Raw genomic sequence first — 25,625 nt, 5'->3', positions numbered from 1 at the left:
AATGTCAATGGAATATTGTAACAATACTGAATTACAGCATTGTGAGAGGAACACATGATATGAATAAGACATCTATTTGCATTGTGATCCCTGGTTGATGCACATTCATATGCAAAAACCTGGGATTTTGAAGTATTTATTTTATTTATTTATTAACAGTTTCGTATATAGCGCATACATATTCCACAGCGCTTTACAGAGAATATATGAACATTCACATTACTCCCTGCCCAAGTGGAGCTTACAATCTATATTCCCTACCACATATACACACGTACACACAGACATTCTAGGGTTAATTTTGTTGGCAGCCAAACAACCGAAGAGTATATTTTTGGATTGTGGGAGGAAACCTGAGTACCCGGAGGAAACCCACTCAAGTTCGGGGAGAATATACAAACTCCGCACAGTTAGGGCCATGGTGGGAATTGAACCCATGACCTCAGCGCTGTGAGGCAGTAATGCTAACCACTACACCATCCGTACTGCCCAGTATGTCTGAAAGGCGGTATTATTGATATATAGAATTTATGCACATTGAAAAATAACATAATTGCGCACAAGTTTTGGTCGTTAATTAACAGAGACAATAATTACAGAAGACCGTTCTAAGAGATAATCAATTTTATTGACATTTTAATCACAATTTCTTCCTTTTCACTATTAACATCTCACAGCTTGCACTTTAGTATAAATTTTTAACAGTCAGGGACATACCAGATGTAATATGCTCTTGTTTAAACTCAAGCAATCCAGCTAATATTTTCACACACTGGTCACTGTAAGTTCTTGCAATGCGGCCTAGAAATCAAAAGGCAGAAAAATACATGTATTACAAAAATAAATATAGCACTTTACAGCTATCATGAGCAGTATTAATATCCTTTATATAGCGTAACTATATTATACAATATTGTACAATAAATTCATTCACATTGATTAGCATCTCAAATAAACTTACAATGTAACTTCTGTACGACAGGCCCAACTACAAACTTCCATGTAGATGGTGAGCCAGTTGGAATCAAACATATGGCACCTGTGTCACATGTCAACAATACTAACTACAGTGGTAAATTGGCAGAAGCATCAACTTGATTTTAATTTCAGACACCTTCAGGTGTCAGTGAAAAAAATCTTTGCTGTAGTCCTCATGTCCAGGAATAAAGTAATCACCACAGAAATGCATATGTTAAGCCACAGGTTTTCAAATTCGGTCCTCAAGACCTAACACAGTGCATGTATTGCAGGTCTCCTCACAGAATCACAAGTGAAATAATTAGCTCCACCTGTGGATCTTTTAAAATGTGTCAGTGAGTAAAGAGTGCACCTGTGTGCCTGCTGGGTGACCTGGAAAACATGAACTGTGTGGGGTCATAAGGACCGAGTTTGAAAACCCATGTGTTAAGCCATTGAGGTTTGAATTTCTTAGCCCTCACTCTGGCAATGTCACAAATCACTTCTCCATTATTGGGATCTACCTTTAAAACTTTTCATTCTATAAAGTTTACCTTACTATGGGCCTAATTCAGAGTTGATTGCAAAAGGAAAATCTTTCTGAAATGGGCAAAACCATGTGCACTGCAGAAGGGGCAATAGTAGCATGTGCAGAGAGAGTTAGATTTGGGTGGGCGCTGTGATGGAAGTGCAGCTGTGTTGGGTCTGACATGGTTTGGAACGGTGTTCCAAATCTTGGGCTAGACCAAGAACTTCAGTCGAAAAGAGGTATAAAGTATATTTAAACACAATCATGAACAAATTTCCTAAGAACAATAGTATTTGGTCTCTTAAATATGCGCTGTCTCCTTGACCTGCCATCAATTAATTGAACCTTTACTGAGATGTCTCACTGCACCCTTCTGCACTTGCTATATTCTCAGTTACTATCAGTTAATTAACATATTTACTGCTTATGCACAGGTACTAGAGGGAATCAGAGGCCTTTAGACCACTGAATATAAAAACCACAATAGCAAATGTAAAACCTGCCTGATCTCGCATTTATTACTATTGCAGTTTTATATTCTTTGGTTAAAGCCTCTGAGAATTGTTTAGTAAATATACCCCTATAACTGAGCAGATGACGAAAAACAAAGGACAGTGGTTGTCTCCCATGAGTCCGGTCCATGGGTTTGATTCTGTTTATGACATTGTATTTAACTTCACATTGTATTACTAGCAGGACATTAAAGAAAAAATAAAAAAAAGGATAAATGCAAAAAAGTTTTGTTAGTATAATTACCAATTGCAAATATTGCAGTGTGGGCAGGTTGTGTTGACACATCTGTGCAGCACACACGGAGTTCCTCTAGTACATTATGGATGTTTTCATCATTGACTAGCTCACACAAGATGTCAATCTTCTGGTTCTTAATGTAGTGAGGATCATTATATGAACAGAAAAACTTTTTGTAACAGTTGCTAAAATGCCCCTGCAAGCTGCTGAGGATCTCTCGGACATGACACAATGCCACAAAGCACATCTCTCTACTTTCTGAAGTACAAGCTGCAAGCAGTGGACTTTTCAGTCGAACAAGGACATCTGTCTGGACATGAGGAAACTCTTTTGCTAGAGCCAGAAAGAGTTTAGTGGCTCCCATGACCACGCTGATGTGAGTGCTTTTCAGATAGTTGTCCAGTATATTCAGGATGTCAAAAATCTCCTCTTCACTTTGTGGTTTGTACTGTAGAAGAAACGTTAGGACTTCAGTTTGTCCCCACTGATCCAAATCAGCCAACCTAAACATATACATAGTTGGATTAATTTTGAAACCAATGAAAAGCTAAAAAGGTCAATGGAATTAAAAGTAGTGTATGTCAGATGCAAATTACTAAATATTCACTACAACATTTGCAGCTGTAGGTACCCATTGTCTGAGTACTCTGTCCCTGCCCAGACTGTGCCTCCCCTTCCGCAACCACAGAAAGCTTCCATGAAGCAGATAGAAGTGTGATTATTAATATACTGTGGGCCTGAAATGTTGATATTCACACAAATGGTCCATGCCTTTAAGATGCACATGTATCTAAGATTAGTGGTCGAAGCATGCCGGTATATAGCGGTATGGCATACTGGCTCTCAGTTTTGCACTGTCAGGAAGTGCCAGAGTCCTGTACAGTAAAGGGGTCCACCGCTGCCCAGCAATATAATGGGTCTCACTGGCTCAATAAATGCCATTGTGATCCCCACTGTCAGTGCCGCAGACAGCAGTAAGGGAGGGACACTCTCTATCCTTTCTCCTTACCTCTCTGCTCCTTCCCCCAGGCTGCTGTTACCATTGTCCAACATCACAATCTCCCCAGCACCCTCTCTCTTTCCCCGTCATGCCTCTCTGACACTCATTGCTTGTCACCTTCTCTCTCCCTGTCATCCACTGCAGTATGGCATAATGCAAACTGGTTCTTAATGGCCTATGTGTGTGTTTCTTCCTATAGGTGCCTTTGTTTTTCCTATCAGTGTGTATGTGTGTATTTTTTTCATGTGAGGACTTATGTGTGTTTTTCACCATTCAAAGCCTAGGTGTTTAATTATTTTCCATTGGAAATTGTGTGTAAATTTGCAATTGCAGAAGGCTTCTTGCATTCTGTGATCTGCTGCTGTTTCATGATGCTGCTTCGGATCATCTGCAAAAACACCGGGCATCTAAGTAACCCTAAGGTTATGCAGGATTGGCAGATTTTTCACTCTACCTGGGCCAGTAAATTTAGCATCAGAAGATGCAGCACCAGGCCATGGCATGTCTAGAGAACAGGCATAGCAGGCAGATACTTTCATAAGTAAAAGGTAGCAAACGGGACAGAATGTCAAATATTAAACTCATGTCAGGTTGCTGGCAATTTTATATTTGTAAAAATATCAATTTCATGCCATCATCCTTTCCAAATGAACTAACCTGTAACAAACCCCATTCTGCAACATTAAATGTACAACAGCCTAACAACTGTTATATTTAGGACAATACAGATTTAAACTTGAAACTTTGGATGCAACTCTTCAATGTCATGAACATATATTTAAAAACAGGTGCATAGCCATTTAGATATACAGTAATACTGTCAATGGAGCAATTACACGCTACACTACTGAAATGGTCTACATAGCCCTAACTGCCAGGGGCGTTAACTTCATCTAAGTTGCCCAGAGGCAAGTTGGAGTTTGGTGCCCTCCACCCCAAATATGGTGTGTGTCAACATTCACCTGTGCGTATCATCTCAGAGTCCAGCCGCAATGCTTTCTGCAGCACAGGCTGAGTGGTACCAGGTATGAGCCATCCTGTCCCTGATTGCAGATGTTAGCAGTGCTCCTGGAATAGAGCTAATTAACTACAGGTGCACCACAGACCTCCATTGGGATCCTGCTGTGAACCACACAGGTACTGCTGTACATGCAGGGGCCCCTTTCAGGGCTTGGATCCCTGAGGCTGGAGCCTCCATTGCCTCTTGCTAATTGCACCCTATTGCTAGCATGAGTGGCTGAGAGTCAGTGAGGATAGTGAACCTGTTGAGCAGATGGTGAGCGATGGGCTTGTTGATCACAACTCCACCTTCTCCTTTCAATATTTCTTCTAGAGCACGTAAGCAGTTTACTAAAACAATAGGGTCGGAGTCTCGCAGTAGACTGTACAACTCATTAACAATGGCTCCATCTGAATAGAAAGAAAGATTCAAGTATGGATACTTTAAACATGTGTCAAAATATTAGAGAGAGAGAAGGGTTTGGAGACCCGCACCATAAATTGAATTATATGTAATGCTAGTGGATGGATATTATTCACCCCAGGCAGGAGTCTTATACAAATATCTCTCCTGACTGGTTTAGGTTGCTGTCCCCTGATTTATAGTTACACAATGAAAAATAGAAAGAAAGAAGAAATCAGTTTATATTAGGACGCACTCCTCATCCACCAAGTCCCTTGCGGACTATCCATAAAAAATGTTTTTACCTATGTCTAGGTGTATATTTTATTAGTAGTGAGCTTGGTTTAACTTAACCGGTCATTTATTGTTTGTATTTATACAATTTTATTAATTATAGACCTTTATAGAATAATTCCCTGTACCAGGGATATCATAGTAGCGAAGAATATTAAAATCAAGTGAAAGTATAAGAAAAGTGAAGAATATTAAAGATTAAAATCGGTGTGTGCAATATGTAGCTTGGTAACGTTAATTATTGTGTTGCTCTCAAATGCTAACACTTATTTATACTTTGGAGCCTGTATTCCTTAATGCCCTGATAAGCATAAGGTGATGCTATTGTCTGTTGTCTCGTGATGCATATAGGTATCACTGCCTGAATGCACGATGTTCTTGCGTGATGCCACTAATTGGGTAACCTTGGTGCCCGGAGGCAGAGTTATTTGCCGTACAGCCCAACACCCTGTCCCCAAATGAGATGGTGTTAGTCGCACTTAAGGTTCTCTCACCAGGTTAATTATATATACACGTGATCTCTTATTTTAGTGACACTGTGTGTCTACTTAAATATTTTCATATATTAGCAAAAAAATTCTTTGCTGATAATCGTGTCTGTTAACAGTGATACTTTTATTAGATCAAAGTTGCTAAGCACAGTAAATAGCAGAGTTGTGCCTTATACATGCACTAGGATTCGTGCCAGTTCGGTGTTATTCAAGTCTGTTACTACCAGTCATTCAGCAGTTTGTATATACGCTGAGAATGTACTCACAGCATTAAGGGGGTATTGCGGTTGATTGTCAATGCGACTGGATGTTATTTTTACGGGGGTATCTTATGCCATGTGGTTTGATCCCAAACCTATATGCGGCATCCCTTGGTATTAGAACTATACTTTATTCCTTATCCCCTTATATAGTGCTGTGGTAAGCTGGCTCCCATTCATATATTGGCATATGTTTACAGAACAGTCCTCCTACTGATCTTTATGTGTACACACCATGCGATATTCAGATTGTTGATACTGGGTATTGCACAGTTTGTATATATATTGGGGATATGCTCATAGCATTAGATGGGTGCTTGAAGTTAATAATCAACAGGAAATAACGCTATTTTTCGGGAGTATTTATGCCTTATGGTTTGACCCCCAAACCTATATATGGCATCCCAAATATTAATAATAGCGTTAATTCAGCGTCCCTCTATGTAGTGCTGTGGTAAATAAACTCCCACTTCAAAACTGGCGTGTATTTAATAAACAATCTCAGTGCTGGTGTTTTGTGTATACACACTAGGCAATGTTCAGATTGGATATCTCATATTCCCATCTGCCGTGTTAACAGTGCCTGGCCACACTTTTCAACTTTATTTAAGTGTGATGGCACGTTCAGAGTTTACACAGATGCTACAGTACTTGTATAATGTACTGCAAAAGTCATTAGCTGGTCTCATCCATTCAAATGCTGAACATAGTATACAGACTATGCGATAATTGTACCGATTTTAGAGGGCACTAATTAGTCAGACTGTTGATAACTTATTGCGGCGTCTACTGCCGTCTAGCTAAATGCCGTCTCCCAAGTTTGCAGTGCTTGTATAATGTACTGCAAAAGTCATTAGCTGGTCCCATCCATTCAAATGCTAAACATAGTATACAGACCATGCGATAATTGTACCAATTTTAGAGGGCAATAATTAGTCAGACTCTTGATAACTTTTTGCGGCGTCTACTGCCGTCTAGCTAAATGCAGGCATTTGAGGTGCATACGCACGCTTCTTATCCCTGCTATTATTGGTATCCGTCTGCGGGGTTTTGTAGTTGTACAGCGGGAGTGTGCCTGAGTAACTGTTAGCACTCCCTGTTTCCCCTTAATAAGTCAGCCAGAGATCAAGTCTCCTTGGCTAATGTGCGCTACCGTCCGGTAGCGTTTAAGTTAAAGGCTGGCTCGCTGCTTATATTAACACATGCATAATATTATCACACAGAAATAACAATTTTTACAGGCTACAAATTGCTACATATTACATTGGAGAATGCCAATGCGCATTTCGCTAACTAGCTTTTTCAAGGCGTTACCCTAGGGTAACGCCTTGAAAAAGCTAGTTAGCGAAATGCGCATTGGCATTCTCCAATGTAATATGTAGCAATTTGTAGCCTGTAAAAATTGTTATTTCTGTGTGATAATATTATGCATGTGTTAATATAAGCAGCGAGCCAGCCTTTAACTTAAACGCTACCGGACGGTAGCGCACATTAGCCAAGGAGACTTGATCTCTGGCTGACTTATTAAGGGGAAACAGGGAGTGCTAACAGTTACTCAGGCACACTCCCGCTGTACAACTACAAAACCCCGCAGACGGATACCAATAATAGCAGGGATAAGAAGCGTGCGTATGCACCTCAAATGCCTGCATTTAGCTAGACGGCAGTAGACGCCGCAAAAAGTTATCAAGAGTCTGACTAATTATTGCCCTCTAAAATTGGTACAATTATCGCATGGTCTGTATACTATGTTTAGCATTTGAATGGATGGGACCAGCTAATGACTTTTGCAGTACATTATACAAGCACTGCAAACTTGGGAGACGGCATTTAGCTAGACGGCAGTAGACGCCGCAATAAGTTATCAACAGTCTGACTAATTAGTGCCCTCTAAAATCGGTACAATTATCGCATAGTCTGTATACTATGTTCAGCATTTGAATGGATGAGACCAGCTAATGACTTTTGCAGTACATTATACAAGTACTGTAGCATCTGTGTAAACTCTGAACGTGCCATCACACTTAAATAAAGTTGAAAAGTGTGGCCAGGCACTGTTAACACGGCAGATGGGAATATGAGATATCCAATCTGAACATTGCCTAGTGTGTATACACAAAACACCAGCACTGAGATTGTTTATTAAATACACGCCAGTTTTGAAGTGGGAGTTTATTTACCACAGCACTACATAGAGGGACGCTGAATTAACGCTATTATTAATATTTGGGATGCCATATATAGGTTTGGGGGTCAAACCATAAGGCATAAATACTCCCGAAAAATAGCGTTATTTCCTGTTGATTATTAACTTCAAGCACCCATCTAATGCTATGAGCATATCCCCAATATATATACAAACTGTGCAATACCCAGTATCAACAATCTGAATATCGCATGGTGTGTACACATAAAGATCAGTAGGAGGACTGTTCTGTAAACATATGCCAATATATGAATGGGAGCCAGCTTACCACAGCACTATATAAGGGGATAAGGAATAAAGTATAGTTCTAATACCAAGGGATGCCGCATATAGGTTTGGGATCAAACCACATGGCATAAGATACCCCCGTAAAAATAACATCCAGTCGCATTGACAATCAACCGCAATACCCCCTTAATGCTGTGAGTACATTCTCAGCGTATATACAAACTGCTGAATGACTGGTAGTAACAGACTTGAATAACACCGAACTGGCACGAATCCTAGTGCATGTATAAGGCACAACTCTGCTATTTACTGTGCTTAGCAACTTTGATCTAATAAAAGTATCACTGTTAACAGACACGATTATCAGCAAAGAATTTTTTTGCTAATATATGAAAATATTTAAGTAGACACACAGTGTCACTAAAATAAGAGATCACGTGTATATATAATTAACCTGGTGAGAGAACCTTAAGTGCGACTAACACCATCTCATTTGGGGACAGGGTGTTGGGCTGTACGGCAAATAACTCTGCCTCCGGGCACCAAGGTTACCCAATTAGTGGCATCACGCAAGAACATCGTGCATTCAGGCAGTGATACCTATATGCATCACGAGACAACAGACAATAGCATCACCTTATGCTTATCAGGGCATTAAGGAATACAGGCTCCAAAGTATAAATAAGTGTTAGCATTTGAGAGCAACACAATAATTAACGTTACCAAGCTACATATTGCACACACCGATTTTAATCTTTAATATTCTTCACTTTTCTTATACTTTCACTTGATTTTAATATTCTTCGCTACTATGATATCCCTGGTACAGGGAATTATTCTATAAAGGTCTATAATTAATAAAATTGTATAAATACAAACAATAAATGACCGGTTAAGTTAAACCAAGCTCACTACTAATAAAATATACACCTAGACATAGGTAAAAACATTTTTTATGGATAGTCCGCAAGGGACTTGGTGGATGAGGAGTGCGTCCTAATATAAACTGATTTCTTCTTTCTTTCTATTTTTCAATGTGTCAAAATATGTTTCATTTTATTTTCATTTTCTCCAATAAGAAAAGCAACTGTAACGCAAACAAGAAAATTCTGTACAGTCAGAAAGTCCTCAATCATATCATTGCGGGGCTCAGTGAATTTGTGATTCAAGATGGCTTCTATGTCTAGATTTTGTAATGCCAATCAAATTAAAGAAAAACATTCTGTCACTGGCTTTTACATTTGTAATTATGAACAAAGTGACACATGCCACTAGTTGGTGATTTAACAATTGTATCCCTATGTATATGCTCAGCCAATCTAGTCCAAATTGCATACAATAATTGTACCATGTATGGGCACCTTTACAATATGAGGTATGGAAAGAAGATCTGTGTTCTTGTCACTCTAATGCTATATCACACTGAGTAGGAGGGATTGAGTGAGGAGTGGGATGAATAATGAGTGGCAGGGTTGTAATGATTGAGAACTGAAACAAAACTAACTGGTATCTTGCCACTTTATGAAAACATACAATCATGTGTCATACAAGAGCACACGTCTCATGCATGCTTTAAAGTTTTTAAATGTAAAAGTTTAATAACGGAAAACAGGAGCACATTTATGGTACACCAAATGCTGTGGTCTGGCACACAGCTAACTTCCTATATTATAGCATGCAGCTTTTCTTCTGAAACATGTTGTTTACAGGGTAACCAGACTCATGATAGATCGACTATTGGTCGACAGTCAAGAGGTCGACAGGGTCCAAAGTTCAACATAGTCAAAAGGTCAATGTGGAAAAGGTCAACATTTTAAAGGTCCACATGAATTTTTTAACAACATTTCGAGCCGACATGAGCCGACAGGCAGTATTTCATACCCTACCATCCACTACGGCATGGAGGGAGAATATAATAGTGTGCCGAGCGCAGTGAGGGGACGCAGTACACTTAGACAGTGTCCATGTCGACATAGACACCTAAAAAAACATTCCTTTTCCATGTTGACCGTTTGACCATGTTGACCTTTTCACTGTCGAACTTTTTACTGTTGACCTTTTGACCCTGTTAACCTTTTGACTGTTGGACCCTGCTGAACTTTTGACTGTCGACCATTAGTGGTCGACCATATGACTGTAGACCTAGACATTATATATCTTAAATACCATAACCGTTTACAGTGGACAGGAGAGGTAAAAATGCACTCTGGAAAAAGGGCAGATCTGGAAAGCATTTGGCCATAATGAAATGCGTGATATCTGCATTAAAAACAACTTTGTAGAAACAAAATTCATTTTGTGCGATGGGATAAAGCAATATTCAAAGTTGGAAGCACATACAGTATGTACAGGTATTCCAAATTTAGCATTAAACCAACAGGATTTAAGATGGCTTTTACATCTCAATTAGTGTAAGTGGCACATGTGACTGAGGAGAGAAAAGGAAAGCAGTGGACAAAATATAGAGTATAGATACTCATTCATAGGTGCCACTAAATGAATGAGATAATGGGTGATTTTATTAGATCATTAGATGCTATGGCTGCGACGTGCCACTGTGGAACAGCACATCACTGACGGTTACATGCCTAATTTTCCCTTTCATCCCATAGAGGTGTTTAGAATATGACAGGTAGTAGCATTTTAAAGTAGTGTATGCTGTACCTGTTTTATTGTACAGTACTCACCAACTTCTACATCCCTATTTTGCCTGTGCATTTTGGCACATCCCAACACGGCAACTCTCCTCACGTAAGAAGCTTTATCTCGTAATCCATTTTGGACAGGCTGCTGTACGTATTCCTGGATGCCTGGCATTCTGGAACAGATTACATGAAGAATAAAGAAAAATGAGTATGAAGGAAATTCAATGACATAAGCAGTTAGACAAACATTACTGGTCAAAAGTTACAAAACGCCACATTTTCTAGTTTGTATTGACACTTAAGGTGCTCATACACCAGTGATGGCTAACCTTGACACTCCAGCTGTTGCTGAACTACACATCCCAGCATGCCCTGCATCAGTTTTAGCATGGCCAAATAGTAAAACTGTAGCAGGGCATGCTGGGATGTGTAGTTCAACAACAGCTGGAGTGTTATGGTTAGCCATCACTGTCATACACGGTACAATTATTGTATACAATTTGGACTAGATCGCATGGAATCGCATCGGTTTTGCAATGCAATGAGATCTAGTATATGCAGCACATACTTTTTGAGCTGTGCAATGAGATGTGTGATGATAGCGCGCCTCTCATCGTGCCCAGCAATTGTACTGTGTATGGGCACCTTTAAGCAATTGAAGTACAGTGAATATTGTAAAACAGTAGAAAGACACATCATGAATTGATACATTTCAGAGTTTGAAAAAAGCCATTTAAGATAGAAAGTCATGAGTTTAGAGTCTGCAGCAATGAAAAAGAGGTGGTAGAGCATGTTGTCAGCGACATTGGGCCTAATTCAGAATAGATTACTAACTGGGGAATCTGCAATGTATTCGATGCGTGCACGGTACTCACATTATGTGACTGCAATTATCAAATAAATATCCATACATATTGTAGTCGCATAGAAGTTGCAGCCTTATCCAGCATTTAGGGATGGAAATATGGTATTTCCTTGGTGTGTTTTTGAAAAAGCCAGCATGCCCAGGTATTTTTACACGAGTCCCTGATGTCCGCAATGACTACTTCCAGCTCAGCTCATTTACAGACTGGTTGGAGCTCTAGACTCACATGGAAAAACCTGCTTTTGCTAATGGATCTGCCAATGTTTCTCTATTTGTGATTAATTTTTCAAGGGGCAATTATTTTTTATTTCTCAGCAGTGACTATTTGATTTTGGGCAACAGCTTTTTTTCTCTAACTAGATATCCAGACTGAATTAGGCCCATTGTGCTTAAGGTGCCCATACAAGGAGCATTTTGAACTGAATTGCATCACATCTAGTTCAAAACGCATGAGGCGATGCAATCAGTTCAAAAAGCACGGGCAGCACTTTATGTACTGTGTGCGGGAGTGTGCATTTTATCGCACTGCTCCGTCGCACCAGGTATGAGGAAATTTACACACTGGATGATATTAAGATTCCGACAAGTCGGAATCAGATAAATTGTTTAAAATGTTGTCCAGTGTGTAATCAGCTCAAGAATGGATCCTCAATACGTTGTGTTTATTTAATAAACCGGTTTTGCTTTTAAAAGCAATTTTGTCAAGCCTGAGGGATTTGTCTGACCTGTTCTGTTGAGTGGCTCAGGGGCTGGAGAGAAGCATGGAGGTTTGATGGGATTTCTGCACATAGGTAGTAGACCCTCACAGAGGGTATGAGAGCTCAGAGCCCAAAGGCTTTACTATATAAAGGAGAGTTTAGGAATGGGCAGGAAGGCTCACAGCAGGAGGTCACAATATGTGAGTCTTTGAATTGTCCGGAAACTAAGGAGTTGGAATTTGCTGTAACCGAGTAAGATACTGGAATCGTCTGGAACTGAAGGAGATAGTGAAATCGTCTGGAACCGAAGGGAATACTGGTATCGGATGGAGAGGAGTTATCAAATTTTTCCAATAATGATCATCAATGGTGATAGCAGTCTTACTGGGAATTCCGCAGGCAGGGCAGAGATGAGGGAGCACCTGATCTGGTGTCGGTGTGGGCGTTACGTAAAAGCAGCACTACTACTGTCAGAAACTGGTGTGGGTGTTATGTATAGGCAACGCTACTATTGTCGGCAACTGGTGTGGGCGTTACGTCTAAGCAGCGCTACTCCTTTCGGCAACTGGTTTGGGCGTTACGTATAAGCAGCGCTACTACTGTCAACAACTGGTGTGGGCATTATATAGTCTAAGAGAAAAAAAAAAAAAAACAAGGAGAGAGAGCCCTGTTCGTTAGAGCTTACATTCTGAACGAATCATGTAGCCTTACAGTAGGCAACTATATGGCCCAGAGTGGCTACTATTATCATGCAGTGTAGGGACCTCCAGTACCAGAGAAGCCTTGACCTGGGCCTGGAGACTTACCATATTTTTGCAAATATATATGTAACTAAGATCTACATATATTATAGTGTAAGCAGTGTATTTGACTTCTACAGGATATACTGACCTGAGGTTACACATACTCCGCAGTGCCAGTCCTCTCACCATAGGGTTGGGGTCTGAGCAGTCTTTACACAGAGTGTTGATAGTTAATAAAGTCAGGTCAGGTTTTTGAGGAGCATATGTACACATGTATAAGTAAACCAGCTTCTTCTGCACAATATCGACTGTAGCACTGGCCTTAACCATCTCCATGAAAACACTAGATACGTCCACTCCTTGAGTCATGTGCCTTTAAGAAAAAGAAAAAGCTACATATAGTTTAGTGACAAAACAAAACTTGGGGTCAAATGTAATAGGGTGAGAGTTTCAGAAAGTGAGAGATTTTGGAAGAGTTTTCCCATGTTTTTTAAAGCAGCAATCAATTACACTACAAAACCAGGTTGATTTTGCCATGTAATTGATTGCTGCTTTAAAAAACATGGGAGAACTCTCCCCAAATCTCTCACTTTCTGAAACTCTCACCCTATTACATTTGGCCCATGGTCTCCAAACTGCACTCATGTATATGCATAGTAAACACTATATTCATTTAATTTTTTGTTCAAGACAAATTCAAATATAAAACTAAATTACCAATACCCCAATTGACACAATGTCCTTTTCTAATAGCTGTAAACAATTTTTGTTATTTTAATATGATTAAATTCCTAACACATTTCTCAGAAAAAAACAACACCATTGCAGCTACATGAAGTGAAACCAATACTTGTGTGTGTATAAAAGGGCCTAATTCTTATGACCCATACACACTGGTCAATTTTGAGCTGTCTAGCAGATAAGTTTTGCAATTTGGAAGAACTTTATTCTATTAAAGAATAAAAATGGGTCGCTAGGGATATGAGCTGGTTCCCAAAAAGCAGCTGCTGGGGTATAGGGGTAGTCAAACGCTATAAAGAAATCACAAGAAAAACACACAAAAAAGCAGCGCTGATACTACAATGAATTCACAACAAAAACAGGGTTAAGAAATTTTTGAACATACTTTACAAATTTTATATTAATGCCATTTAATAAACATGTAATACAACAAATTAAAAGACAATTAATTAAAAAGTGATCAGTAAAGCTTGGTCACAGGATTGATTGGTGGAGCTGTAGATATAAATTTTTCTATAATAGGCAGTAGATGTAGTGGTAAGTGCACTTTACCGAGGCTGCTGGTACTTGCTTTACTTCTATTTGATGGTGGGACTGAGTCCTAGGCTGGTATTCCAGATCCTCTCTATTTATTCGGTGTCTCACTTTGATACCGCTGGAGGAATCTGTAGAAAGGCAGATGTATGCGACCTCACAGCCGGTGCCCAGAGTCCTCTCTGGTGGTTCGGTACCTGTAATGGCCGCTGGAGGATGGAATGGATAGGCACTTTACTCTTGGAGATGGAATTATCCTCTTTAAAGGTGACTGGAGGTGGATGAGGTCACCACGAGTGCTTCCTCCTCAGACTCCAGGATTCATTTGGTTTATCACAAGAGCTTTATACAACCATTGGTTGTAGCAAGGACCTTGGTTTTGTGGGACCTCATCAGGACTTATTGGAACACTCCAATCAACATCCACTTTTTGGATACCCTCTGACGACCTCATCCATCTCCAGTCACCTTTAAAGAGGACAATTCCATCTCCAACAGTAAAGTGCCTGTCCATTCCATCCTCCGGCGGCCATTGGGGGTACCGCACCACCCGAGGGGACTCGTCTGTGGGATCGCATACATCTGTCTTTATACAGATTCCTCCAGCGGCATCAAAGTGAGACACCATATAAATAGAGAGGATCTGGAAAACCAGCCTAGGACTCAGTCCCACCATCAAATAGCAGTGAAGCAAGTACCAGTACCAGCAGCCTCGGTAAAGTGCACTTACCACAACATCTGACTGCATATTATAGAAAAATTTATATCTACAGCTCAACCAATCAATCCTGTGACCGAGCTTTACTGATAACTTTTTAATTCATTGTCTTTAAATTGTTGTATTACATGTTTATTAAGTGGCATTTATATAAACTTAGTAAAGTTTGTTTAAAATTTCTTTGTTGTGAATTCATTGTAGTATCAGTGCTGCTTTTTTGTGTTTTTCCAGTTTTGCAATTTGAGCTGGTTTCAGTTCAAAAGCAGCCCAGTGTGTATGGGATAGCAATGAGTGTTGAGCGCTGATGCACCCACCTTATCTGCTATTACCCGCAGATTAGCGACGGGGTGGGAAGAAAGCCACCTGCACCAGAGAAAATCTTTTAAAGCAATTTTCCCCATAATTGCTGTGCATACTGATAAATCCTAATAAAACCCAAACCGATGGACAATAAATAGGTTTCGCAGTTTACGTAATGTGTCCGCAAACTTTTACCCTTTATTCCTAACTACGGGCGAACCAATGCGTAGCTCCACGTAGTGAACCTTATCAGTGAATCTCATGCTACACTGATACCCTTATGGCGGTATCCTTTACAGTACTAACTACTTAAACACACTCTCAATGTACCAGATATTGGGGCAGATGTATTAAGCCTGGCGAAGAGATAAGCTGGAGATAAAGTGGAAGGAAATAACTCACCAGCCAATCAACTCCCAACTGTCATATTTCAAACACAGCTGATTAGCTGGTGCGTTATCTCCTTCCACTTTATCTCCAGTTTATCTCTTCGCCAGGCTTAATATATCTGCCTCATTATTCCTGTAGACCCTTCCGCTTATTGCAAATACATTACACGAGACTTGGTATAAATTCGGAGTAAGGGTACAAAGTACTTCACCGTATGTATTTAGTCCCTAATGGACAAAGGGGTAGCAGAATATGAAACAATGACACCATATACAAATCTCGATACAATTCTTAACAATTACTAACGACTAGGACATGGGTCTTCAAACAAATCCCAGCATGCCTTGCCACAGTTTTGCTATAAATGAGTGTTAAAACTGTGGCAAGGCATGCTGGGATTTGTAGTTTCACAACATCTGGAGGGCCACAGTTTGAAGACCCATGGACTAGGGGAAAAACAAATGCAAGCACAATCAGCCACAGTACAACTACAACAATACAAAAGGTACAGTTACCGTCTATCAACTCGCGGGTGCCACTCGGACCGAGTATCTGTATTAAAAGTTCTGAGCACAGTCAAGTAGACCATCCCTAGCCCGTGCACAGCAATATATAGGGTCCAGACAATAGAGTACAGTAAAGTTCTTCAGTGGCCAAGAGGTCAGGTTTCCCTTCTCCTGATTGGTACAGTAAAGATGCACAACTGTGTCTTTGTTCAAGGCTTCGTCATAATATGTCGAGGGGTCATGCTGTGCATCTGGTTTCAACTGGATCTCTTTCAGTTAGCCCTTCTTCATGGCAATGTGTATAATTTAATATATATATTGTCCATAATATATCATATAATATAATATAGTATATGTTGCGCTTTTCAGATAAACACCGGAAAACTGCGAGTGAGAGACTGATCACATTAATACTAAAAATGTCCAGGGAAGAGCGTGTATTACCATTAATACTATGTGTAGCGATATTAAACCATTTAACTACATTTTATTATTTGTGATTGTGGAGCATGGGTCTATGTGTATTAGAATGGCTGCCCTTTGAGTTGGCACAATATTCCTACTACACTATTAATTTAAAATATGTGAACTAAAATGGCGGCCATAGTATGCTAGTGAGGTGTGGATGCAATACGACTTTGACAATACACGCTGGGCAAAAACGTCAGGGTGTGTGCACCATTAGTCACATATAAAACAATTCCAGTTATCAGAAATCCATGTGTATAACTGCTTGGAATTGGAGTCAGTTGCATCTAGAAGACCATATACCCCACCCCTTTTACTGGTTGTGAGAGCAGTAGTCATCACTACTGTTTGCATCAGCCCCAACCTTGATTCAAGACACCCAAGTAAAGTAGGTTGCATCTCTGCATAATCTCACTTCTGAGCAGTCTGTTAATCTGTCTTAGTCCCAAGGGACACACATTCCATGTACGAACATCCCAGTTATTCTGAGCTGCACGTAATACAGTCGCTATTCTAGATGCTTTCAGCGATCAGAAGTCATTTGCAAATATTCACCCATATCCTGAGCCAGAAGCATCTATATGACAACACTTTCCACAGACATTTAGCTGTGAGATCAGAATATCCACAAATCATATATTTTCTCAACTCTAACTACATGTCCACAACAAACAAATTGAATGCTTTTCTCAGAAGTAAATGCCCCCTAGCTGCTCCCAGTAGTGCCCATATTCAGTCTCCACTGAGAATTTTACTGCTCACCAAAGACATTCGTACAGAGGCCCTGCACATGCGTAAATATACAAATGCGCAGAGCCTTCACAATCGGTCCCCAATGTGAATATGCCTTTTGAACTAGAGTTAGGCCCTTTGTGAAAATGTATATTTGTGTAATTCTCAAAATTTGGCCATGGCTGTATGTGTGATTAAGTCTGCCAGGTGCATTTTTTATAACACATATAACTCTATTTAACTATTATATCCTGAGTTATGAGACTGTAAGATTGTTAAATCAATAAGAGTACTGTATATAGTGGATGTCACTGGTTCTCCCTATATTCTCCCCACCAGAAACACTTCATGAGGTGATAAGGCAAATGAAGAGTATGCAACGTCTATCCACAGCTGTGCAATAGCAGTCTTAGGGGTGTATTCAATGTTGCGTCACAACATTGAATGGGCCTATCGAAGGGCGCAGTTTCAAAACTGGGCGGCAACCGGGGCGTATACATGGGTGGTCACAACAAGTGCCGGGCGGTGGCCTCGCTCGAGTGTCCGAGCGCTCGGGCTGTTTCAGATAAGAAACACCCTCTCGAAAAAACCAAGTGTCTCACATCTCGCAGCTCAGCTGCCTTAGCAGGCCCACATTCGCTTTGACAATAAACACGCACAATAGCTAAATTGTTTCTCTCATTAATCAATTAACTAACTACATGGCAGCAACACGGTATGCACACTTTTGCAGTTTAACCATTTAAAGTTCTCATTGCATGGTTTGAGCATTACTTCCAAGTGGATTTGTGCTGTGGTGTGTAAAACACCAGCTGAGTACAGAAGAGAAAATACTAGTACATATGGCGCTTTCCAAGATGTAACTTACACTATTAATGTGCAAGTGTCCATAAGAGTTTGTAGTATGAATTCTTTCAAAAGATTGGGCCGATCCTACGGTTGTTTCACATAGGTCACCAAATTCTCCACGGACTGTAAAATATGCTCTTATCCTCCCGTATCACTGGCCGGCCGCAGTGTCCCACATACTTCGGAGAGGATAGGAGGATCCGGTTATATTTCTGCCTCCAGTTACAGAGATCATACAGCAAGTCACGGCAATACAGATTATACACCTTGCTGGGTATTACAGACCCCTCAGGACCACAGACACCAGCTGAGCCTGTTCGCTCGGCCATCCGCACGCTAAATGCCTGAACGGACAGGCTAAGATCCGTATGAACACGGTAGTATACGTGCATTAGCATGCCACTCTCCTTTGTGTGTGGATCCGAATGAACGGCTTTGCTGGCTTTATAGGCGTGCCTTCGCTCCCCGTGTGCCATCCGTTTGCTCGGCTCCGTGAGCGAATGAATCAACCAGAATAAGGGCCATTGTTCAGTGTGGATGAACGATATTCCCCTGAAGCAGCGCCTGCTGCTCACCCCCTGACACTCCACGCCCAGCGCAAAACAAATATGAAACTAGCGGAGCAGCATTCATCCGGAGCAGCTGCTTCCTGGAAGACAGATTTTTCTGCTCTATTGGTAAGCATGAATGTCACTGGCCACCAATGCTTTATTTCAGTACTGTACATTAAAGGCCACTTGCCACTAATGTAAGGGCTCTAGCCACCAATGTTGAAGGCCACTGTCCACCAATGTGTATTTAAGTATAAGGGCACTGGCCACCAAAATTAAATGCCACTGGCTACCAATGTTTATTTCAGTATAAAGGCCTCCAGCCACCAATGTTTTTACTATATACCATCACCCTAACACCCACCACCTAGGGGCCCAGGCTTACCCTGATGATCCCTACTACCTTTGTCCCCTGTATTTGGAAACCAGGACTGGGCAAAGAGCCCCTTGCTGGTTCCTTGAATACAGAGGGACATTATTAAATTTTTTTACCCAGTATTCAAGAAACTAGGACCATCTCCAAGAGCCCGGGCTGGTTACGTTCGTTGGGGTGGGGGATCCCACTCCTTTTTTTTTATTATTTATTTTTCTATTAATTACTAAAAAAGCATGCACGGATCTCACTGATCCGTTCAGGCTTCATGCTCATCCATATTTGGCTGCCGGGGAAACTTGGCAGCCAAATACGCATAACTTCACCATCGGAAAATACAAATCCCGATAATATGGCAGCTTAGTACCGTAAATTAGCTATATTCTCAGTTCGTATTTTTTGGACCTACCCCGGTCACACGTGCGATCAGCTGTGATCAGGGATCTTCCCCCGCTGTCACCAATGTGTAGCCTACATGTACACTATACCCGAAATCAATGCGGCCTGCGAGGGGGAAACAAGCAACCCTCGTCGTTTAACCCCCACGCCGGCCGCTCACCCTATTCTACGTTCCAGGATTGCCCCAAACAGCGAGACGCGCAGTTAATGCAAGGAGCCAGCTGTATTTAGCAGCGAGCCTCACTGTTTTAGTGGCCGCACACGCTGCTGCAGAACCCAGCGACGTGGAAACGGTGTGAGCAGTGGGTCAGTTGAATACTGACAAAGTGAGCTGTGATAGCTGCGAGCACTGCTCGCTGTCACAGCTTTCAAAAGTATTTGAATATACCCCTATATCTACATGGTAGCCGGCAATGTATTGCCTACAGGTATGCTATAATTACATGGTAGCCGGCAATGTATGGTGAACATGTACTGTACAAAATGTATTTGTTTACTAACTTTGTTATTTCTGATATTTTTTAGACCATGACTGCCGACAGACAATTCTGGACCGGATTTATTGATGTATGAGGAGAACGAGTTCCCCTGGCGTCTCAAAAGCAAAGATTATGGCAACCGGGTAAAGAAAGTTGCATCATATAAGAGACGTCAAGTACTGTAAAGACCATGATTACAGTGATGCTAACATTGGGCGGTATTCAATGTGAATACCCTGCGAGGAGCAGCGAATCCTTTTTAGGATTCGCTGCACATTCGCCACGTTCCGGAGCCAGCGGGCTCCGGTATTCAACGTGTCAGGGGCTCGCTGCCCCTGACAGGCGAATATGAGCTCCTGCGGCGAATGCCGCAGGGAGCCTGAGGAGGGTGCCAGGCAGAGAGATGGAAGTCTCTCTGCCTGCCCCTGAACGTTTGTGGGGGGCAGGTGGGCTCCCCGGGTGCCAGGCAGCACAGGCTGCCCCCCCCGGGGGTGCCAGCAGGGGGCCGCGTATATTCACTATACCCGATGGTAACATCGGGTGCAGTGAATATATGAATATGTAATGAGCGGCTCGGCTCCGGCGCCCCCTGCTGGCTGCTGTGTAAAAAAAATAAATAAAAATAAAAATATTTTTTTAAATTAAATATATATTCATGTGCTTACAGCACATGAATAAAAGTAGCATGCCCCTCCTCAGAATAAAATTCCTGATTTTTACTGTTCAAATAGTTTTATTGAAAGATATAAAAGTTAACAGCAAGTAGAGCAGTTAAGAAAAAAGCTGGTGTTACAAGATTAAGGCTGCTCATCCAGAAACATATAAGAAACATAATATTGTAACAGATCCCAAGACCAAAACCTATTTTGAGGGGGGCGGGTTGGGGTCAAGTGGGATGAGAGTGGAGACTGTTAAGATAGGAGGGAGAGGGAGGAGGGGGGGGTTGGAGGAGAAGGGGGTATAGATGGGGGGAGGGGTCAGGTCAGTCCCGGGAGTGGGATACCTGTAAGGGAGTACCAGGGTTCCCAGATTTTGTGAAACTTCTCGACTGTGTTGTTTTGAAGGCTGGTAATGTATTCCATTTTTGCGACAAACCAGATGCGGTTTGAGAGTTCTGTGTGTGACGGAGTTTTAGGATCTTTCCATGATCTAGCGATCAGGAGTTTAGCTGCGGATGTGATGTGGAGAATTAGTTTGTTGGTGTGGGTGGGTAACTGGTCGAACGGGCCACACAGGAGCATATTTGTAGGGGATAGTGGGGGGCAGGCAGGGACAACAGAGGCTAGGACAGATTGAACCATGTTCCAGAAGGTTTTAATATATGGACAGGTCCACCAGATATGGAAAAAAGTGCCTTCGCAGCCACAGAGTCGCCAACAAGAGTTGGGGGCGGATGGGTAGATGGCATGGATACGTGACGGGACGAGATACCAACGGGTGTAAATTTTGTACGAGGTTTCTTTAATTGCTACACTAATAGAGCACTTTGAAATGGCTAGTCGTATATCGTTCCATGCGTCTTCCCCTAGGGGGGTCCCCAGGTCCGATTCCCAAGCAGCTTCGTGGGATTCTATAGGTGGGCCTTCTGGTGAGAGAATGTAGTGGTATAGATAAGATATAGTGCCCCTGTCCATAGGTCTGTAAGAGCACAGTTTCTCCGTGGGAGTAAGGTCCCTGAGAGTATCTGTTTTAGGGAGTGAAGAGAAGAAGCTTCTAATTTGTAAGAATTGGTAGAAAAGAGAGTGGGGGATGTGGTGATTCTCTCTCAGGTCTGCGAAAGAGAGGGGGGCATTCTTGTCTTGAAGATGTTTAAGGCGTGTTATTCCTAGCTTGGACCAGGTAGCGGTCATGTGGGGGGATTGGCCTGGAGGGAATGAAGGGTGTTGCCAAATCGGCGTTAAGGGAGAGGGATGGGAGGTGAGGGAGAGTTTGTCGGCTAAGGAGTCCCATATAGAGAGCGTGAGGGAGATTGTAGGTGGGGATTGGGCTAGGGTGGATCTATGTTTTCTTGGAATCCAGGGTAGGTGGGAGATAGAGTGGACCATAGCAAGATCCGACTCCATGTCTACCCATCTTTTCACGCCGGGGGGGGAATGCCAAGCAACTAGTTGGCTGAGTCTGGTGGCTTGATAGTATTTGGAAAAGAGAGGGAGGCCCAGGCCTCCTAACGAGGGGGGTTTGGTAAGTATGCTACGTTTAATACGTGGTTTCTTGTGATTCCAGATGAATTTACAGCATGAGGTTTGTAGGGTGTTGAGGGTCCTGTTGGGGATGCTAATGGGGAGGGTCTGGAATAGGTAAAGGAGTTTGGGGAGCACAGACATTTTTATAACATTAATTCTGCCTATCCAGGAAATGAAGAGTTTACTCCAGCGGGCGAGATCTTGTGTGATGGACTGGATGAGGGGGGGGAAGTTGAATTTGTAAAGGTTAGTGTAGGACTTTGTGAGGTTGATTCCTAAATATTTTATATAGTCCCTGCGCCAAGAGAAATCAAAGTTAGTTTGGAGAAGGTCGAGCGCAGGTCTGGGGATATGGAGGGGGAGTGCTTCAGATTTGTCATGGTTAATCTTGTATCCCGAAAAGTGGCCGTACAAGGAAAGTTCTTGAAAGAGGTTGGGGAGGGAAATGGAGGGGTTGGTGAGAGTGAGGAGGACGTCATCAGCAAAAAGTGATATTTTGTAGCTAGAGTTGCCTATCGTGACACCTGAAATATCAGGATTGGTTCTGATGCGGTTGGCAAGGGGTTCTATAATTAGTGCAAAAATAAGCGGGGATAGTGGGCAACCCTGTCTAGTTCCATTGGAGACACTGAATGGGGCAGAGGTTAGGCCTGCTGCAGAGACTGAAGTAGAGGGATTATGGTAGAGAGCTTGTATGGCCTGTAAGAACTGGCCTTGAAATCCAAATCTTTGAAGTGTGTGGGAAAGAAAAGACCATGACACCCTGTCAAACGCCTTTTCTGCATCTAAGGCTAGTAACAGGGTAGGAAGCTTGATGGCGTTTGCGTGGTGGATCAAGTTAATGGTTCTTCTGGTGTTGTCTAATGCCTGGCGAGTTGGTACGAAGCCCACTTGATCAGGGTGTATGAGGGAGGGGAGTATTGGATTGAGTCTATTAGCTAGTATTTTTGCAAAAAGCTTTAGGTCTGTGTTTAAAATTCCTGATTTTTAGACACCAAATGTAAAAAACAAAACACTTTATTTTAGAAGTTCACATTCCACTTCACCATAAAAAGATAGCGATTGCTACTCGGTGAATCATGGCGAAAAAAACCCTGAACTGTATTCGCCATCTGGTCATTGAATAGGGTGATTCACCGTTTTTGTCAAAAATTCGCCAAACAGCACAAATTCGCCATAAAAACATGGTGAATCAGGCTCTTTGAATACCGCCCATTGTATGGGTAAAGAAGAAGGTCCAGAATTTAAGAACCGTATTTATGAAGGAACACAAGAAATATAAAGATTCACAACATTCTGGAGCAGGGGCGGCTGAAGTACAGAAACCATTGTTGCGGTACTATGAATTGCTCCTTTTCACTCTTGAGCATGAGGTTCGCTTAATCCCGCCTCTCCTGTGGCGGCTGTTTCATAAAATTAAATGGAGACTCGGGATCCGCTAAATAGGCCCAAATAGTAATAAATGCTTTCTGCTAAATTTTACATGTAACTAATGTGGTTTGTGTTTTTTTTATAGGTTGAGACTCAGGATCTGGACAACAAACCAAATTGAACAAGCCAAAGTGCAGGCTTCTGAACTGGAGGAGACACCTTCACCACCACCCAAGAGGGCGAAGGTGGTTTTAAAGTCAGCTAGTTCAGCCAGGTCCAGATCCGAATGCAGAGGAGATTTTAGGAGATGCGTGATCTGGCACCAGATCAAGTTGTGTACTTCACGTCATTGATGCATGCAGCTATGCGGTATGCCATCTTTGGTAAATTGGATTCAGGATACCACATAGCACAGATGCATCGCACAATTTATGGCTCCATCACTGTCCCCATCCCAACTCACCTACCCACAATTTCTGCGCCGGGCAGTCCTCCTTGATTCCCCACACCAGTGGCATGTACTCAGAGATGAGTACACAACCCACTCAACAAGGCGACCAAAGTTTTTTTAATTTGTCAGTTTAAAAAAAAAAATTTGTTAATGTTTAAAAAATAGTTTTGGAGATTTTCTAGGATTTGATCAATACTATTTATGTCTTGTTTGTTGGGGTTATAACAACATTTGGATGTACTTCACTTGCCCCTGTGAATGAAAGTTGTGAATTATTTGTATTTCTTGTGTTCTTCTTTTTTACCCAATTATGTTGGCATTACTATTTCCTTTTCTGTACTGAATTATGTGTTGCAATGACAAGCTGATATATTCCTTGCTACAGAGGCAATTGTGGCCTCATTACAGTCAATGAATCCGGTCCAGAGTTCGATTTATTTATTAATATATATTTAGTACAAAATTAAGTTGTGTTTTTCTTTGGACAGGGGGATGGAAAAACATGTAGATTGCAGGGCACCAGCCTCTTTAAAACCTCAGTAATTTGACAATGATTAGATAGTCATGCCCAGCTTCCCTGTAAAGCCAGCCGTTTATTTAAATTTCAAGGTTATATACCAGCCCATTATTTAAATTATACAGTCACTGAAGTGTCCCAGACAATTGTCCAATATATTTTGTCTTTCATCTGGTCCAGGGGCTCTGTCTAAAGGCACAGAGTCAATAGCCTTTTACGCCTCATATGATGACCAGGGAAAGCAAAGGGAGAGGCAGGTCTCATCGCTGGGGGGGCATTTGCAATACCAATTGGGTCCAATGTCTTAGCTTTATAGAGTTATAGACTTTCTCTCGCGCTAAAAGAAGAAGCTTAAAAAGGGATTTATTAGAGGGATCACCTTTCGCAAATTGGATGCGCCCTATTCAATGGCAGTACCGATTTTTTGACTTGTCAAAAAAGTATGCACAGTCAAAAACCACGTGGATCAGTGAATTGGGCTGCTGATCCACATGTTTTCGACCACTTATTGGTTGAATTTGCAGGCGTTTTTGACCGCTTTTGGGTCCGTTTATTGCTCATGCCAATTTTCCCAAAATAAAAAAAGTGAAAAGTGGGCAAAAATTTACTAAAAAATGGACGATAATGCCCACATTATTAGAAGCAAAATAAAATTGAAAGTAGTGTAGTGTAAATCAAATGGTAGGCAAGACTATGGGGTTTATGCAAGCTGTGACAGTGAGCAGTGCTGTGGGGTTTATGCAAGCTGTGACAGTGAGAAGTGCTGACTGCTCGCTGTCACAGCTCGCAGGGACAGTATTCATCTGACCCCCTGCACATGCCGTTTCCCCCTTGCTAGGTTTTTGTAGCGAAAGGGAAACGGCATGTGCTGCCGCTAAAACAGGGAGGTTCGCGGCTAAATGCAGCGGGCTCCCTGCATTAGCCGTGAGCCTTGCTGTTTGGGGGAATCCTCGCCGTCCTCTGACATAGGAACGAAGAATAGGGTGAGTGGCCGG

The 25,625-nt window shown here is 41.7% G+C and overlaps 1 protein-coding gene across 1 annotated transcript in view; it reads right to left on the bottom strand.

The window, feature by feature from the left end:
* AP4B1 (adaptor related protein complex 4 subunit beta 1) overlaps positions 1 to 25,625 on the bottom strand; it is a 39,323-nt gene that overhangs the window by 10,060 nt on the left and 3,638 nt on the right. The window contains exons 3-7 of the mRNA XM_083172763.1: positions 13,217 to 13,441; positions 10,805 to 10,935; positions 4,499 to 4,646; positions 2,243 to 2,739; positions 718 to 801 (exon numbers count right to left, since the gene is read on the bottom strand). Of these exons, the coding sequence (XP_083028889.1) occupies positions 718 to 801; positions 2,243 to 2,739; positions 4,499 to 4,646; positions 10,805 to 10,935; positions 13,217 to 13,441 (1,085 nt within the window). The remainder of the gene's footprint in view (positions 1 to 717; positions 802 to 2,242; positions 2,740 to 4,498; positions 4,647 to 10,804; positions 10,936 to 13,216; positions 13,442 to 25,625) is intronic.

Source organism: Crinia signifera, chromosome 2 (assembly GCF_055691185.1).
Source record: "Crinia signifera chromosome 2, ASM5569118v1, whole genome shotgun sequence".
Classification (NCBI taxonomy): domain Eukaryota; kingdom Metazoa; phylum Chordata; class Amphibia; order Anura; family Myobatrachidae; genus Crinia; species Crinia signifera.
Note: the sequence above shows the minus strand (reverse complement) of the source record. Positions and strands in the feature narration are given on the sequence as shown.